The sequence below is a fragment of the Eurypyga helias genome, unplaced genomic scaffold (assembly GCF_000690775.1).
Source record: "Eurypyga helias isolate BGI_N326 unplaced genomic scaffold, ASM69077v1 scaffold5962, whole genome shotgun sequence".
NCBI lineage: Eukaryota > Metazoa > Chordata > Aves > Eurypygiformes > Eurypygidae > Eurypyga > Eurypyga helias.
Window position 1 is genome coordinate 21,755 of NW_010233949.1, and position 16,032 is coordinate 37,786.

The following is a 16,032-nucleotide window of genomic DNA, read 5'->3' on the forward strand; positions in this document are numbered from 1 at the left end:
CCCATGTGCTTTACAAGCCCAAATGCTGCTCAGCCATGCTGCTTAAAGGTCTGGTCTTCTCTTTGGTCTTGACCTTGCCCATTATCCTGCAGTTTTTCCTGCATGTGCAGGAAATTTTGGATAGTTCAGAGGTGTTGCAAATATCCCTCTTGCATTTGTAAAGAAGGCCGGATGCTGTGCTGCCAGCTGGGAGCCTTGAGCCTGTGTGCTGCAGGTGGTGGGGCCAACTGTGGTTCTCCGCCGTCCCCAGGAGCGGGTGGGAGCCCCTGTTGTGGAGACACTAACTCCTTGATGCTGGAAGATGTCCCTGTGATAACATCTCATTTAAAGCTGTTGGAGAGCTCCATCCAGTGCCCCGTGATTTCCCCCTCCATGTGTGCACCTCCAGCTGCTACTGCAGTTTGGTGGGAGGTAGAGCCGTAGACTGTTGCAAACCTGGAGGAGGTACAGCCTGCATGCCCAGTTTGCCCTGACCCTTGCTGGTTGTGCCTATCTTACCATGTCCTCAGCAAAATGTGAGCATACCAAGCAGTCAGTGCTATAAATCCCAGGCTCTTCCGCCTGCGCGTGGAGCTGCAGACAAGCGTTCCCCACCTCGGTCTGGCATTAGCTCTGACACGTGGCTGAGGCCAGTGCTGGGACCAGCTCCTTGGGAGAGGCAGAGGTGGAAGCTGCTGCGTGGTGTCTGGGGTACCCGCACCTCTCTGCGCACAGGGATGCTGTGAGATCGCTCCTGGGGAGACTTGAGGTCCCCTCGTCTGCCCCTGCTTCCAAGCCTCTTTGCAACAAGAGTGTGTTGCCCACCGCTGATGTCGTGCTGATGAAGAAATGGGTGCAGCAGCCACAGGAGGTGGGCAGGAAGCGTTTGACTGTCCCTCAAGGCTTATCTGCCTGGAACTTTAGGGGGGCCCTCCGTGGGACGGACTTGGCAAGAAAATCCTTCGGCAGTGCAGCAGGCGGACTGCTGGCAGGAGGGGGAAGGTCGCATCTGGCCTGCAGGACTGCTCTGGAGAAGGTGAGGTGTTGCAGGGTGAGGCTCACCAGCTGTGTCCTCTGATGGTTGGGTCAGGTTCAAACTCCCAAGTCATGGAGTGGGAGTGCGTGGGCAGTGATGAGTGCCACAGAAGAGCCTCCAGATGTGCGTCTCGCCCCTGCTGCTGTGCGGATCCGGCTGCCCTAGGAGAGAGCTCGCTTGAGGCCTGCAGGACGGACAGGGCTGGTGCCCTGAGTTTCTCTGTTGGGGAGGGGGCTGTTCTCTGCTGGCTCCCTAGGTCTCATCTGGGGGAGCAAGAGAATCCTTGCAGCCACAGCGAGGTCCTGGCAGGCTTGGCTGTGGCTGGATTCTCATGGGAACTGCTTTGCGGGTTGGTGCTGGTGCACCGTGTCTGTGCTGGGTGTCGTACCACGGGAGGGACTCTCCTGCCCTCCCGGAAAGACTGAAGGAGCTAGCTATCTCCAGGGGAAACGTGATTCCCAGACTGATTTTCTCTGCTTGGACAATGAGCATGTGTTTACCAGTAGTGTGAGTGAATTGTAGTTCTCAGTGTAAGCTGTTTAATATTTTCCGTCTTCACTCTTCTCAGGAGTTGCCATACCTGGGTGTCTGTTGGTTTCTCAGGAGGTTAACGCAGTACCTTTTCCTTGCCACGTCGTTTTGCCTGGGATGCTGTTCCCCCTCTCACTTGCAACCTGCCCGGACCCTCAGGATGCTCAGCTCACCCTTGCCCAAACTGTACTTGCTCTTCCTCACCTGGGGACCTTGACAAGGCGTTGCCAGAGCGGGTGTCCTGTCGTGTTGGCTATGACCTGTGGCGCTCGCATGGAGCATGGGAAGGAGGGAGGGAGGATCGTTTGGAGACTGAGTAGTGAAGTGGATCCTGTTGGACCCTGGGCATATGGCTGGTTGTCCTGTGCAGCACCCTCTGGCTCCTTCCAGGGCTCTGGGGAAATGGGATACAAGTTCGGCTCTTCTGGCCCCGACAGGACTTGCAGCACAGAGCATGCACCCCTGCCTCAGCCTCTCCAGCGCAAAGTCCGGGCTCTTGGCTTCAAACCGCCTTCGTCAGCAGTTTCTCCGGGGTGCCAGGCTGTGGGCTGGACCAGCTTGGGGGCAGGATGGCTTCTTTCTGTTGACTTGGCTGCTGGGGAAGAAGAGGTGTGCTGTGTCCAGGACGGAGCATGTGCTGGAGCTGAGGACTGCATCCTGCTGGGAGCCTGGGCTCCCTCCAAGGCTGGTGCTGGGGTGCTTGAGCCCTTGTCTACATTGCATGAGTGGCACACCAGGAGTGGGCATAACGGCTTCCCTGCTAGAGGGGTGGGTGTTTCTGCAGTATAGCGCCAGGTCTCTGCCCAGCCCTGCACATTTATTCCACTTCTTCATCCACCTTCTCTAAAAATCCATTACAAGCTGCACTGGATGTAAGAAAAGGCAGGGGATGAGGCTGGTGGGCATTTGGTTTGATTTTCCCAGGTAAAGTAGTAAATATGTCTCCTAGGCTGAGCCCAGCGCTCCCGTGGCACGTGTGCCACTGGGGGTGGGCACGCCTCTCCGGAGCTTGTCACCCTGACTGGCTGGTGCTCGCGCGTGTGCCACGGCTCTTCTGCTTCCAGGGACAGGGCATTTGCTCACCTGGACGTGCCCGTGAGTTTCCCTCCTCGAGGGCTGCAGCGTGCAGGATCGCGGGCTGGCAGGGAAGCACGAGGTGTCTGCTGGGCGCTTTGGGGAGCGAGTGTCGCGCCAGCGAGTGCCTGGGCTGTGGCAGGGGTTTGCAGTACCGCGCTGGGGCTGCTGTGCCCCCGCCGGTGCCTCATCCCCTTGGCGGTTCAGAAACAACCTCCTCTTGGCTGGGCAGCCGTGGGTAAATGAGCTGGTTCTGGCTGCAGGCAGCAGATCAAAACTCAAGACCTGCTTTTCTCTCCTGGCTGTGCCAGTATCTGCTCTGTGGCCGCAGGCAGAGCCTCTCCTTCCCTCCCTGCCCGCTGGCCCCTGGCCAGCCTCGTAGGGCCAAAGCTCCTGCTGCAGCTGGTTTGTCTGTGCTCTTGCATGGAGGGGCCCTGTTTCTGAGGGTAGCATGCAGTCACGCCGTGCTAGTGCATCGTAAAATTACTGCCACCAAATAAATACAAAAGAAGGTTTGTAAAATGCCGGGAGGTCCAAGACATCCATCAGCAGCTTTCAAGGGCTCGGCTATCAACCAGGGCAGTATCTGGTCTCCCTTGCTAGCACTGCTTGTCCTGAGCTCCTGTGCGGGGCGAACAGCACCCCTTTGCTCCCGATTTCCCAGGTTGGTGCGGTGATGAAGGGCAGCGGGGCTTGGCAGGGAGGCTTTCCAGCTGTGCACCGTCAGACGTGCTGCTGGCCTTGTAGGAAGGTTTTCTTCTGTAGCTGAGCACCTGGATTAGCCTAAATGTGTCTTGGGCTTGGATTTTTAAACATTTGGGTTTCCTGGAGTCTCTGCAAGGGAAATGCGAAGACCAGTTTCCAGGAGCTTGACTGCAGACTCGCAGATGGCTTGGAGCTGGAGCCCTGGGTTAGGCTGTCGTGTGCTGGAGGGTGCCAGGCATGCCCGGCCTCAGCTCGCCGTGGGTCATGGCTCTGGGTGGTGCGTCTGTCTCTATCTGCTAGCACCCTCTCGTCTCCTGCCTGGATCTGAGCAGTCTCCACCGTGACTTGCAGATCTCCGGCTCCAAGAGCGGCCCTCGCTGGTGCTGGCCTGGCTGCGCTCCCTGGAGCAGCCTCCCTGCCAGGCTGCAGCTTTGCTTTGTGTTTGGTCTTCCGCATCGCTCTGCAAATGCTAATTAGTCTTCCCAGCACCTCAGCGAGATAAGGGATCCCTGTTCCTATCTTGCAGATAAGGAAAGCAGCAGAACTTGTTTCAAACAATCTCCTCCCTCTCTCCCACAAAGAGATGGAGGCTGTGGCACCCACCCCCGCAGCCTGTGACCCTGTGTCCTCTTACTAGAGCTTGTGAGGGGGCCTCTATTTGAATGTTCCCCAAAAAAGCACAGGACCGTGGGGCTCCTGAGCTGGAGAAAAGGGCCGGATGCCATTGCCGCGACCGAGCGAGGTGGGAGCAGGCACCCAGGTGGGAGGCTCTCAGGGAGAGGCAGCCCTGCTCCCCAGCCAGAGCTTGGTGCCTAATCAGGCTGCAGAGCAAGCTCGGTTGTTGGGTTGTTTTTTCTTCCGCAGTGCCAGGCATGTCAGTGCTGTCGGAGCAGGCAGGGATGCTCCGTACCTGTGGAAAACTGGGCTGGCTGTGGGTTTGCGCTGTAGCACTTGGTGCCTTTTGAAGCTATATTTAGTTGGTGACATCTGTGGGCGTTGAGTGGGGGATTTTAGGGGCCGTTTTGAAAGCACTCGCTCTTCCTACACTAGCAGGAAAAGTTTCAAAGCCTTGTGGCAAGCTTTGTGCCAAGGAGCTGGGATTCGCAATGAGGTGCACGTGGAATAAATGAGGGACACATGGGAATGCTGCTGCTCGTGGCGGGAGGCAGTGCAGGTAGGCTGGGGGGGAAGGGGAGGATTTGGGGACCCAGCTGAGAGCTCGGTGAGGGTGAAATGCCCACACAGGAGCCTTAGGGAAGGGGAGCACGTGTGGCTGTCCTGCCATGTCTGACTCTGCCTTATTGACACTTCAAAGCCTCCAGCTCTGAGCAAGGCTGGGCTGGCAGGATGAATCACAGGTTTCGAGGCTAGGAAGGGGACCGGTTTTGATCATCTAGGCAAAGTTGTCCTGCCTTCTGCAGGAGATCAAAGCCAGCTTTGAATGGAGCTGGGTAGGCTCTTCAGGGTGTTTCCCTAAGCGTCCCCAGGTAGCCTTTGCATTTCTTCGGGCTCTTCACCTCCCTTCCACCCTCACCCCCACCGCAGTTTGGGGTGCCTTTCTTTTAAAGCTGGCAGAGTCAGCAGAATGCTTGCTCCTGCCAGGTGTGTGGCACTTTGCCTTGAGGGACAGCCCATGCCGAGGCCGTTGGGCTCTCCTCTCCCCGCAGAGCACCACTGTCGTGGAGGAGACCCTCGCACGTGGCCCTTGTGGGGCTGGTTTGTGTTACGCAGCGGCGTGCTGCTCTGTTGGACTCTGCACGTGCACTGCGTAAGCCTGCTCCTGATCTGGAGACCTTGCAGCTAAACCTGGGAGAGAGAAAACACAGTGAGTTTCTTTTTCTGCTTGGAAGGAGGTGGTGTGTGAGTGGGAGCCAAGACAGGTCGTGGTGGGGCTGAGGTCCTGACTTGCTGCATGTCTTGCATAAGGTCCACGGTGATGTGAACCCCAGCAGTTGCACTCTGACACCTTAAAACACTCTGGAGGCACTCAAGTGACTAAATACTTTTGACTATAGTAGGATTTAGGTACTTTCCAGATCTGGCTCCTTCTCTCTGTATGTTCCCTCTGGTGAACTTGCTGCCCCGCACTGGGGATCAGAGCACAAGACGAGCAGTGCCCGTGTGCTGCAGAATCGTGCGTCCCTCCGTCAGACCCCTCCTCTTCTCCCTGGGGAGGGCTGGCCAAGTTGACGTGGTGATGGGCCTTGCTTGTTCAAGGGCATGTTTGTTTTGCTGTGCATAACAGCAGATCAAGTTCTGCGTGGAGCTCCATAGGGTGAGCTGAACTCCTCGCCACCCTCCTGCCTGGCTGGCAAGGCCAAGTGGGGAGTGCTGAGCAAAGTCAGGGAGTGCCTTCCTGCGGCAGGATGGGGTTAAAGGTCTGTTTCTTGTCTGCCTGGATTGATCAGAAGTCCTGTGATGTTGATGGGGTGCTTCTGGAACCCAGATCAGATTTCTACTGAATCTGGCTCTGGTTTCTACTCACCTTTTCCTCTTAGCCCTCCTTTGCAGAAGAGGGAGCTGTCTCATTTCCCGCCTGCCTCCTTCCAGAGCTAACTCTTCCGCAGCCCTCAGCTGTGTTTTAATGGTTTTGTTCTTTTCTTGCAGAACACACAACTCCTGCAAAAGTGGTGAGAGCTGCAAACCCAAGACAGCGGAAGGGAAGCAAGGTAAGGCTGTGCCTGCTATCCCCCTCACTGGTCTCTGGCTTCTGGGTGGTTGTTGGCACTGCGTGAGGGTCTGGTGAGCAGACCGCTTCCTTCACAAGCCTGGCTATGGAGGGGTTGGCGTGCTGGCCTGACCGCCTCCAAGAGCAAGGAAAGCAACATCCTGATTCTCCGTTTTATCTTCGGCGTTTTAGTGGTCTTGCGTGCTGCCTGGACCTAGTGTTCTACTTAGCTAGGCTAGGGGAGACCACCTTGCCTCCCCTCTTGCAGGAAGGCACTTGGAGCACAGTGCTGGATGTGGAAGGCCTCTTCCCCCAATGCCAAGGACAGCCCAAGTCCCTTGTGAGCTCAGCCAGTGCCCTGCTTTGCAGTGCAGACAGGGTGGAGGTGTGCTAGAGCACCGTGTCCGCAGGTCCGTTCTTCCCTGTGCAATCTGTTCTTCACTAGGGCACGGAGAGCCAGCTTAATTGATTCCAAACAAAGAGACTCCTTTGGAGGAACCAGGGCAATCTGTTCCAGGGAACCAACGTGCAATGCAGGACAGTTGCTTCTGAGGATGTTGCATGCAGCTGGGACACAGCTAGTGCCATGGGCTCTTGGTCTTGGCTCCCAGCAGCCAGCCAAGACACATCTGAAACTTGATAAGACTTTCCTTATCTCTTCCATCTCAGGGAGAGGAGGCCCCGGGATGAAAGTTGGTCTTATCTTGAAACAGGCATGGCCCTGCACTGGAGTTGGTTTTCCCAGGAAACCTGCCTCCTGAGGAGAGGAGCGTGACACCTGAATGTAGAGACGGGATCGACTTGGGGACTTCAAATTAATTTAGGAATAATAACCCAAAAATGGCGAGGAGGAATCTCTGCGCCCAGATAAGATTCATCCTGTGCCTAGGCAGCTGTGTGGGTCCTTTCCTCTGTCCTGCATGTTCTCTCTGAAACCTGTAAGAGAGAGGAATGATGGTAGTGTCCAAGTTATTGCTTAGCTGGGAAGTGACTGGCGGTCCCTAAAGTGGCCATGGGGTGTCTGGAATGATGGAGCCCCCATCGCTGTCAGACACCTGCTTGAATTTTCCTACCAGCTCTGTATGATCCCTTGCTTTGTTGTTGACAGCACTTGGTTGCAGTTGGGCTTAAGTGAAGCTGTGCCTGGCTGTAACTCCTCACTGGCTGGAGGCAGCTTCTTTAATGGGATGTAGTTGCTTCAGACGGATTCAGAATGCTGAAAGCAGTGTGCTTTCCCTGTCTGAGGGCTGGAGCCCACGATGAGTGAGATACCCTGGGCACCTGGGTGCAGATGGTGCTGCTGGGGCAAAATGTGTGTTGAGAGCCGGGAGGCTGGGAGTTTGCAGGGCAGGTGGAAGAGTCATTGCAATCCCTGATAGACATAAACTCATCTGCAGTTATTTGGGATTAATTCAAAGGCCCAGTTTGGGTGGGGAGAGGGGCTGTATATGTGCAATTTGGGTGTCACCCCCAAACCTCCCAGGGACAGCAGGACACTGGTGGGTGGTGGCTGTGACAGTGTGACTGGAAGGGCTTCTGGCTGCTGATGCAGGGTATGGCACCTGCAGCTCGTGCACTAACGAGACCTTTCTCTTTGGATACAAGGTTGGTGACTTTGGTGATGCCACAAACTGGCCAACGCCTGGAGAAATAGCCCACAAGAGCATCCAGGTGAGAACACAAAATCACTCCGGTGAGCAGGCCCTTGCACACCTCCCTGTCTCTCTGGAAGCACTGGCTGAACCAGGCCATTTGGGGTGCTGAGTGCCTGTGCGGAGGCAGCCAGGAATAGTGTGCAGGGGATTTCCTTTTAGGGCAGCCCCATGCATTGGGCTCCCTTCCTCAGTGCTATTCTGGGAGCCCAGAGCCCAGTCTAAACCCCTAGGCTGGGTGAAGCAGGTAAGGAGCTTCCAGACCCGCTCTCCTCAGGGCTGCTCAGTGCAAGAAAGGGCCTGGGCAAAAGCCAAGACTTCCACGGGAGAAACTTAAAACACGTGAGAAACGGCTGGTGTGCCCGAGGGGCATGACTTTCCTCTCCTGCTATGGATGGGGGTGGTGTTGAAACCTTTCTATTTTTGGATGCTGCTTTCCTGGCTGGCTGTCAGGACGGGAGGGTCACCCACCCTTTTGCTATGGGGGCAGTCGGGGGCACCAGGCCTCCCAGCAGTCCATATCGGTAATTTCTGTGCCTGGGGCTTATGTCTCAGCTCCAGGACTTCTGAGCATCTGTAGAGCCCCTTGTCCAGCTCGGACATAAGCCCTTCCTCCCAGGAACAGAACAGCTCTGGGTGGTGCGGAGCAGGGATGCTTCTAGCCTAGGCCAGGGTCTTCCTGCTGGGACAGCTGGAGTCTACCTCCAGCTCTTCATTTCTCCCCCCTCTCACATCTTGCCTGCACTGGTGTGTCTCCAGCAGCCGCACAAAACACCATCCCTCCGGAAACTGCCTGTCAAGAAAGACATGAAAGAGCAGGAGAAAGGGGATGGGAGCGATGGCAAAGAGAGCTTGAAAACCAAGTCAGATGAGTCTGGGGAGGAGAAGAATGGCGATGACGACAACCAGAAGTCAGCCCAGAAGAAGAAAGGTAATGCAGGACCTGGTGGGGACAGTTTCCTGGGCTCAGCCTGTCCCTGCCTCTGTGACCCACAGCCAGGTGGAAGCTTCCACCGTTTTCCCTGGGATCTTGCTGCAGGACATGATCCCAGCATGGGGACAGCTGTGGTGAAAAAGTGTTTGCAGGCTTCAGGGGGGCAAAGTGTCATTTTGTTGGAAGCAGGTGGAGCAGGGCCTAAGTAGGGGCATCTGTGTGCCCGGGGAGCATGGCAGTGGCCTGCCCCCTCACGTGCACTCCGTGGTGGCACCAAAGGGCCCCTGACTGTGGGTTGCATCGGCCGTTGGCACATGGGCTCAGTCTGGCCTGAGCCTTGGCAGAGGAAGGACAAGTGCTGTGGAGCAACAGGGGAGCTTCATGTCATGTCCCTCCGTGACTGAGAGTCCTGGTCAGAGACTTCCTGCATCCAGGGAGGCCTAGGGGGAGGTCTGAGGACAGGGTTGGCCCCGAGCCCCCCCTGCTTTCTCTCCTCCATGTGCAGGGGCTGTGTGACAAGAAAGGGCTGTGGGGAGGAAGCAGATGCTCTCTGAACCTGTATCACACCCAAACCCTGTCCTTTTGCAGGCAACAAACACAAGTGGGTCCCTTTGCAGATAGACATGAAGTCAGAGGTGCCTAGGGACAAAACGGCCTCTCGGAACAACCGGCAAAACGAGCAGCACAGGCACCCCTCCAACAACCGCAGCGAGCTGAAAGGTGGGGGCTCAGGCTGGGGGCCTGCTCTCCCCGGCCCTGGCTGCGGGGCAGAGCCAACCCCGCTGCCTAGGCACGGCATGGGGCGGTGGGCACGCTTCCTGCCTTCACAGGGCTGTGCGTGCAGCGGGCTGGCTTCCAGGAGGTCCTTGCATCCTAACGCTCCTCCTGACACTTTGCCCGTCTGCTGCAGGCTGGCACACGGACAACAAGCATGAGCGCAGCTGGCAGGACCACGACGAAACCTCCAGCGTGAAGAGCGAGGGAGGAGCTGTGCGAGGAGCCTTCCGGGGCCGAGGCAGGGGCCGCGGCAGGGGCCGTGGCTCACTGAATGTGTGGTCTTGTGTGGAATGTGTGGTCTTGCTCTTTCTGTGTGAGAGAAGAGGACAGGTGCTGAAGTGTGCAGGGTTCTGTGTGTGTGTGCAAGGCCTGGGGTTCCAAAGCAGGCTGGGGAGGACGGAGCGCTGTAGGGATACAGGGAAGTATTGTGCAATTAGTCAGAGCTGCTGAATTGAGCTGCTTTTAATAAATGCACTTCATTCATATTAGTATTTTAATAAAGACAGATGTCTTTGCGACTGAGGCCAAGCTCCTCCACCTGTTTTCTGCCCGTTGCAATACCCCTGCGTGCAGGAGTTGAAGCATGCTTTGACACTGTGTAGGCTTTGTCATGGTGAGAGCCAAGCAGGAGTCTTGGCTTGGATGGGGAAGAGTGTGTGCACTGGTATTCAGCAGGGCAGTGTCTGTACGAACCCTGCCACGGCTTCAGTGTCGCGTCTTCATCTGTCACCTGGGCTGCCCAGTTGCTCCTGGCCTTTGGCTTGGTGTGTTGAGGCTTCACTGGCGTCCGTTCTGCAGCAAAAGCTGAGAGCAGGAGGATGGAGGGATGTGGGTCAGTGATGCCCCACTGTGGGCTGCCATGGGGCCCCAGGAACTGCGCAGAGGGAGCTGTTTGCAGGAGTCTGACCCCATCTGGCAGCACAGCGTGTCTAGTAGGTGCCGGGGGCTCTGTGCTGACCCTTACTGATGTCCCCCAGGGCACTTCGACTACCAGTATGGGTACCGGAAATTTGAAGGCTCGGATGGCTCCCGCACCCAGAAGTACGCTAGCAACATCACTTACTACTTTGACAACATCAGCAGCGCCGAGCTCTACAGCGTGGACCAGGAACTGCTCAAAGACTACATCAAACGGCAGATGTAAGCACCACCTCTTCTTGTCTGAGAGTTGTTTGGTGGTGGGATGTTCACAGATGATCCTGGAGAGTGCGTAGCTAATCCCATGGGTAGGGTTAGAGCTGAGATGTGTTGACTCTGTGCCATGCAGCTTACAGCACCACCTTGTCCCAAGTCCTGCCTCTCACTGGCATGTTGTCCATACAGAGAATATTACTTCAGCGTGGACAACCTGGAGCGAGACTTCTTCCTGCGTCGCAAGATGGACTCGGACGGCTTTCTTCCCATCACCCTGATCGCCAGCTTTCACCGGGTGCAGGCGCTGACCACCGACATCAGCCTCATCATCAAGGTGAGACCAAGGAAAGATGGACCTTCCTTCTTGTTCTCCTCTTGCCACCCTTGTCTGAGGCCTGGGCTATGGGTGGGATGCGTGTGGAGCCTTCCCTTGGCTTTGACTTGCTCCCTCCTCCTCTTGGTCCTCCTGGGGAGGAAGGGCTTGTGTTGAGCCACTCGGTGTGCCAGGGCAGGGCCCTGAGTTAACTGGGTGTCACTTGGTTCCAGGCTCTGAAGGACAGCAAGGTGGTGGAAATTGTGGATGAGAAGATCAGGAGAAAAGAGCAGCCAGAAAAATGGGCTCTGCCTGGCCCTCCTATGGCAGACTACACACAGACAGACTTCTCTCAGTTCATCAACTGCCCTGAGTTTGTGCCCCGGCAGAGCTTCCAGAAAGAGACGGGTGAGCACTGGGAAAGGCAGAGGGAGGTGTGGGATGCACTGTTGGTACTGCAGCAGGACCCTCAGTCCTGGGAATCGAGTGTTCCCCAGGGCATGGCTCTGCTCTTTGCATTCTGCTGGGAGCAGGCGTAGGCTCTGTCCTCAGACCACCGGAGTGCTGCCACCTCTCTACGTGGGGAGATAGGAACGAAACTGTGTCTGTGGCTTTTCCTCTGCGGAGGCTGAAGGGATTCCGTGGAGGGTCAGTCCTGCTAGGAGTCTTTTGGCTGTGCCTGGAATTCTGCTACTGCAGAGGACACTCGTAAACCCCATTTTTTCTTAATAGGTGAGGAGATGCTGGGCACAAATAGGGCAGCAGGTATGGAGCTGTCAGCCAGGTGCTGGGGAAGGGTCTGCTGTCCCTCGTGGCCCGCCCTTTGCTCTTGTCACCCGGTCTCATGGGGGCTGGCAGGCACCCAGCGCTGGGCCTGAGAGGCCAAATGGAGGATCATCTTGGTGCTATTGTGTTAGTTTTGGCAGGAGAAGATCCATTCCCACTGGCTGTAGGCTGACGTGGTAAGGTTTCCTTGAGAGCAGCAGTCACCACCTGCTTCAGGGCTCTGTGTGTCTGGGATAGTGTCACCTGCAGAGCTCTGTGGCCACCACTGGCATCACAGCCTTAACTGGACGCTTCCTGCCCCCCCAGCACCTGTGGGCAGTATGCTGATGAACCGTGGCCACTGGATGCTAGTTAGTCCCGCAAGCTGTGCCATCCTGCCAAAATAACTCCCTCCTTGGTTAGGTGCTTTACGTACACAACCCCACAGGCTCGATCCCTGTCTCTAAAGCACCTTTGGCTCTCGTTGGCTCTAGAGTCTGCTCCTGGCTCCCCACGTCCTGCCAGCCCGGTCCCCACCAAAACAGAGGAGGTCAGTAACCTGAAGACGATGCCCAAGGGCCTGTCGGCAAGTCTGCCAGACCTGGATTCGGAGACGTGGATTGAAGTGAAGAAGAGACCTCGGCCCTCCCCAGCCAGGCCAAAGGTAGGTGGTGCTGTAGGAGTTGTCTGGGTGACTTGAATTGTAAGTAGGCAGGTTTGGGATCAGCTAGGGTGTGTTGGTCATGGGGGTGATGTGTGTCTCTCCTGGCCCCATCTGACCCTCTTTGGAGCTGCCCCTCAGAGGTGTAAATAAGGTGTTCTCCCCATGTGGGCAGCTTCTGGCTGCGGTAAGGAAGCAGTGGCAATAGTCAGGTCTCCAAGCAGTCAGCCTGTGTCGCTACGTGGTCTTTACCCTGTGTCACCCTTGCCCCCTGCTTGTAGAAACCAGAGGATTCAAAGACACCGCAGCAGCAAAAGCAGAAGGACCAAGATGAGCCCGAGGAGCTGGACTTCCTCTTCGATGAGGAGATGGAGCAGATGGATGGCCGCAAGAACACCTTCACCGACTGGTCAGACGAGGATTCGGATTACGAGATCGACGATCGGGACGTGAACAAGATTCTCATCGTGACGCAGACGCCTCCTTACCTGCGCCGGCATCCTGGTGGGGACCGGACTGGCAACCACACATCCAGGGCTAAAATGAGCTCAGAGTTAGCCAAGGTGATCAACGATGGGCTGTACTACTACGAGCAGGACCTGTGGACAGAGCAGTTTGAGCCAGAGTATTCGCAGATTAAGGTGAGAGCGGCTGATCCAAGGAAGGGAGTCTATGAGGGGCACAGGGAGCCTCGTGCGCAGCCTGATGCGGGGTCGCAAGGGCAGTACAGCTGGTTACAGCCCACTTGTGGGGTAGAGCTAAGCCGGGATTAGTCCTCTTGTAGAGCTTGGGATTCCTGGCTCCCAGCGTCATCCTGTGCTGTATCGGGGATAAACAAGGCTCTAACGTGGCGTAAGGCTGAAGCCAGGGAAACAAAGTACCGATAATGAAGTGACCTGGAACGTGGGGCCTGTTGCTCCAGGGTCTTGGCTGGCAGTGCCGGATCTATGGGAGAACGGGGTGTCTCTGCACTTGGAGACCTGTCTCCAAGAGACAGACAGACAGGTCTGACAGAGAGACTCTGTCCCTTGGAGACCGCATTAGTGGGGATGGGCTCACTGATGGCTGGGCTGTGTTTGGCCTGAGCTCTGCTCTGTTTTGGTGCCAGTTTGCATAGACTGAGGCTTTTTATAGAAAGCCCATCTGCTGCTTGGAAACATTTGGGTCCCAGCTTGGTGACTGTCATGGTCGGGGACTTGCCTAGACTTGTTCAGCGACGGAAGTGATTTTGGCTGGGAGGTGGGACAGCCTGTCAGCCGCCGGCTGGGCTCTGTGGCTCCCGTGTCTGGTAGCACATGGCCGAAACACCGCTGCTTTCTGGGGTGGCAGAAGCTGAGGGTGTGTGGAAAGCAGGTGACAGAGAGACAATGTATGCTGGGGCTTTGGGCCCTTCAAGTACCTGGGAGTGTTGTGCTCCACTTCCGTGGCTGTGAGAATGTGGGAAGGAGGCTCTAGGGATGCAGAAAGGTGCGGAGAAGTGGGGTCTGGCCAGGCATGGCTTACTGAGCTTGCCCCAAACCTTGCTGCACTGGTGCTGACCTGGGTGCGTAAAAGCCTGAAAGAAGTACGTGCTGGTTAGCGAGGTGCCCGGTAGGATCCCTGAAAGCTTGGGAGCAGCACGTGGCTCAGATCGGGCTGTGCAGTGCCCGGTTTGCTGTCTGCTGCATCTCCCCGCCCTGCCCCTGCCCAGCGCGTTGCCCCTCTGGGCACCAAGGCCCTGTGGCTGTGCCTGGTGCCCAGCGCTGGGGCTGTTGCACAGCAGAGCGGTGGTCGGGATGGGATGGAGGGAGGAGAGGGGCACGGGGTTGCTTCATCATCTTCCTTTTCCCGTGCAGCAAGAGGTGGAGAACTTCAAGAAGGTGAATATGATCAGCAGGGAGCAGTTTGACACCCTGACCCCAGAGCCCCCCGTGGATCCAAACCAGGAAGTCCCTCCTGGTCCCCCCAGATTCCAGCAAGGTAAGAGACAGGGACACAGATGCGTGGGCCTGAATTTGTCCCTGTTCCTTCTGATGAGAGGTCCTGGGTGGCAGCTGGGGAGAAGGAACTTCGGCCATAGGTCTGGGGCGTTATTTTTCCCAGAGCAATGCCTTTCTCCTAGCTGAATATTTTGAGGTTCAGAAGAGGGGGGCCAAAAGCAGGGGTGTCCCAGTGGAGTGAGGAAACTTTGGCACACTTGGATGTAGTTCCTTGGATGTGACTTTCTTCTTGAAGCCCCCTCTGAGTACCCACAAGGCAGCTGCCTTCTGGGCCTTACTTGCCTGTGCATGTTGCCTGATACCCCTGGGGGAGGGGGATGTGTCGCTGCCGTTAGCCACTGGGAAGCAGGTGCCTTGTGGGATCCCTGGAAGCTTGGTTCTTGGACCTGCTATGAGGCTTTGGGCTGTCTGGCCAGGCTGGTGACATACTGTATTTGAAGCTGCTTGTCTCGGAGAGCTATGGCATGTCCTTGTGTTCCTGCCCCACTGCTTCCCATCTGCCAGATGGGTGTCCTTTGGCTGCAGGGATGCTCTTGAGCTCAGAGCTTAGCTCGACGTGGGGTGGGGGTTTCTCTCCACAGTACCTACAGACGCTTTGGCTAACAAGTTGTTTGGAGTCCCCGAGCCTTCAACCATCGCCCGGTCTTTGCCTACGACTGTACCAGAATCACCCAACTACCGCAACGCCAGGACCCCCCGGACCCCTCGCACACCTCAGCTGAAGGACCCCACGCAGACGCCCCGGTTCTACCCGGTGGTGAAAGAGGGCAGGACGATAGATGCCAAGGTGGGCCCGGGGCTGGGTGTGGGACGGGAGCTGGGGTTCCTTACCTGCGGTGAGGGGGAAGGGGACACATCTCTGATGCACCATGTCTTGCAGACTCCGCGGAAGAGGAAGACGAGGCACAGTTCAAACCCCCCGATGGAGTGCCACGTGGGCTGGGTGATGGACTCTCGGGAACACAGGCCCCGAACTGCTTCCATCAGGTACCAGAGACAGACGGGAGCATGGTGTCATGGAGGAGACAGAAATGGGAAAGGGAGAAGTGTGGGAAGGAAGGGGAAGCGCAGTGTCTGGTCTTGCAGAGGAGATCTCCTGTTTGGTGGCTGCAGAAGGGGCTGGGACCCATCTTGTCCCTCCTGGCAGGAGCTGAGGGAATTCTGAAGCCTTGGAATAACGAGATGAGACTGTTGGGAACGTGGTTCCCTTCCTAGTGGGATGCCCCATGGCTCAGGTCCCAGACCCAGAGTAGACAGTCACAGGGAGTCACTGGGACCAACGGATGAGTGCTGCAGGGTGGAGTGTGACTGCTGTCAGCTGGGTGATGCCAAGGAAGAGGGTTGACGGGAGTCTCTTGTGCTCAGCTCCAGCCCCTCGGAGGGGACCCCGGCCGTTGGAAGCTACGGCTGCACCCCGCAGTCCCTGCCCAAGTTCCAGCATCCTTCACATGAGCTGCTCAAGGAGAACGGCTTCACGCAACACGTCTACCACAAGTACCGTCGGCGCTGCCTTAATGGTAGGTACGCCTGCGCTGCCGAGCGTGGGGCAGGGGGTCTGCTCTGCTGTGCCAGGGGAGCATGTGCAGCGGAGATAGCATGGTCCTACGGGACAACCATGCAGGCAGCTCATGTTCCCGCAGTCTGTAGTGAGCAGGAGCTGGGGCTCAGGGTCTCCAGCACTGGGGCTAGGTGCGGTTGCAGTGCCACAAGACCCTCCTGTACATGAGCCCCTGTGCAGAGCTAGCTTCCTGGGAGAGGATCTGCGGTGTAACCATCCCCTCTTCCCTAAACAGAGCGGAAACGACTGGGCATTGGTCAGTCCCA

At 57.0% G+C, this 16,032-nt stretch overlaps 1 protein-coding gene across 1 annotated transcript in view; it reads left to right on the plus strand.

The window, feature by feature from the left end:
* The window catches only part of LARP1 (La ribonucleoprotein domain family, member 1), a gene marked incomplete at both ends in the record, with an annotated part of 24,292 nt that overhangs the window by 6,638 nt on the left and 1,622 nt on the right, over positions 1-16,032 (plus strand). Inside the window, 15 exon segments of the mRNA XM_010161865.1 lie at positions 5,933-5,994; positions 7,599-7,664; positions 8,405-8,576; positions 9,168-9,299; positions 9,490-9,631; positions 10,290-10,496; positions 10,680-10,824; positions 11,037-11,211; positions 12,063-12,232; positions 12,511-12,870; positions 14,065-14,188; positions 14,790-14,995; positions 15,089-15,195; positions 15,574-15,725; positions 16,002-16,026. Coding sequence (XP_010160167.1) covers positions 5,933-5,994; positions 7,599-7,664; positions 8,405-8,576; positions 9,168-9,299; positions 9,490-9,631; positions 10,290-10,496; positions 10,680-10,824; positions 11,037-11,211; positions 12,063-12,232; positions 12,511-12,870; positions 14,065-14,188; positions 14,790-14,995; positions 15,089-15,195; positions 15,574-15,725; positions 16,002-16,026 — 2,245 coding nt within the window.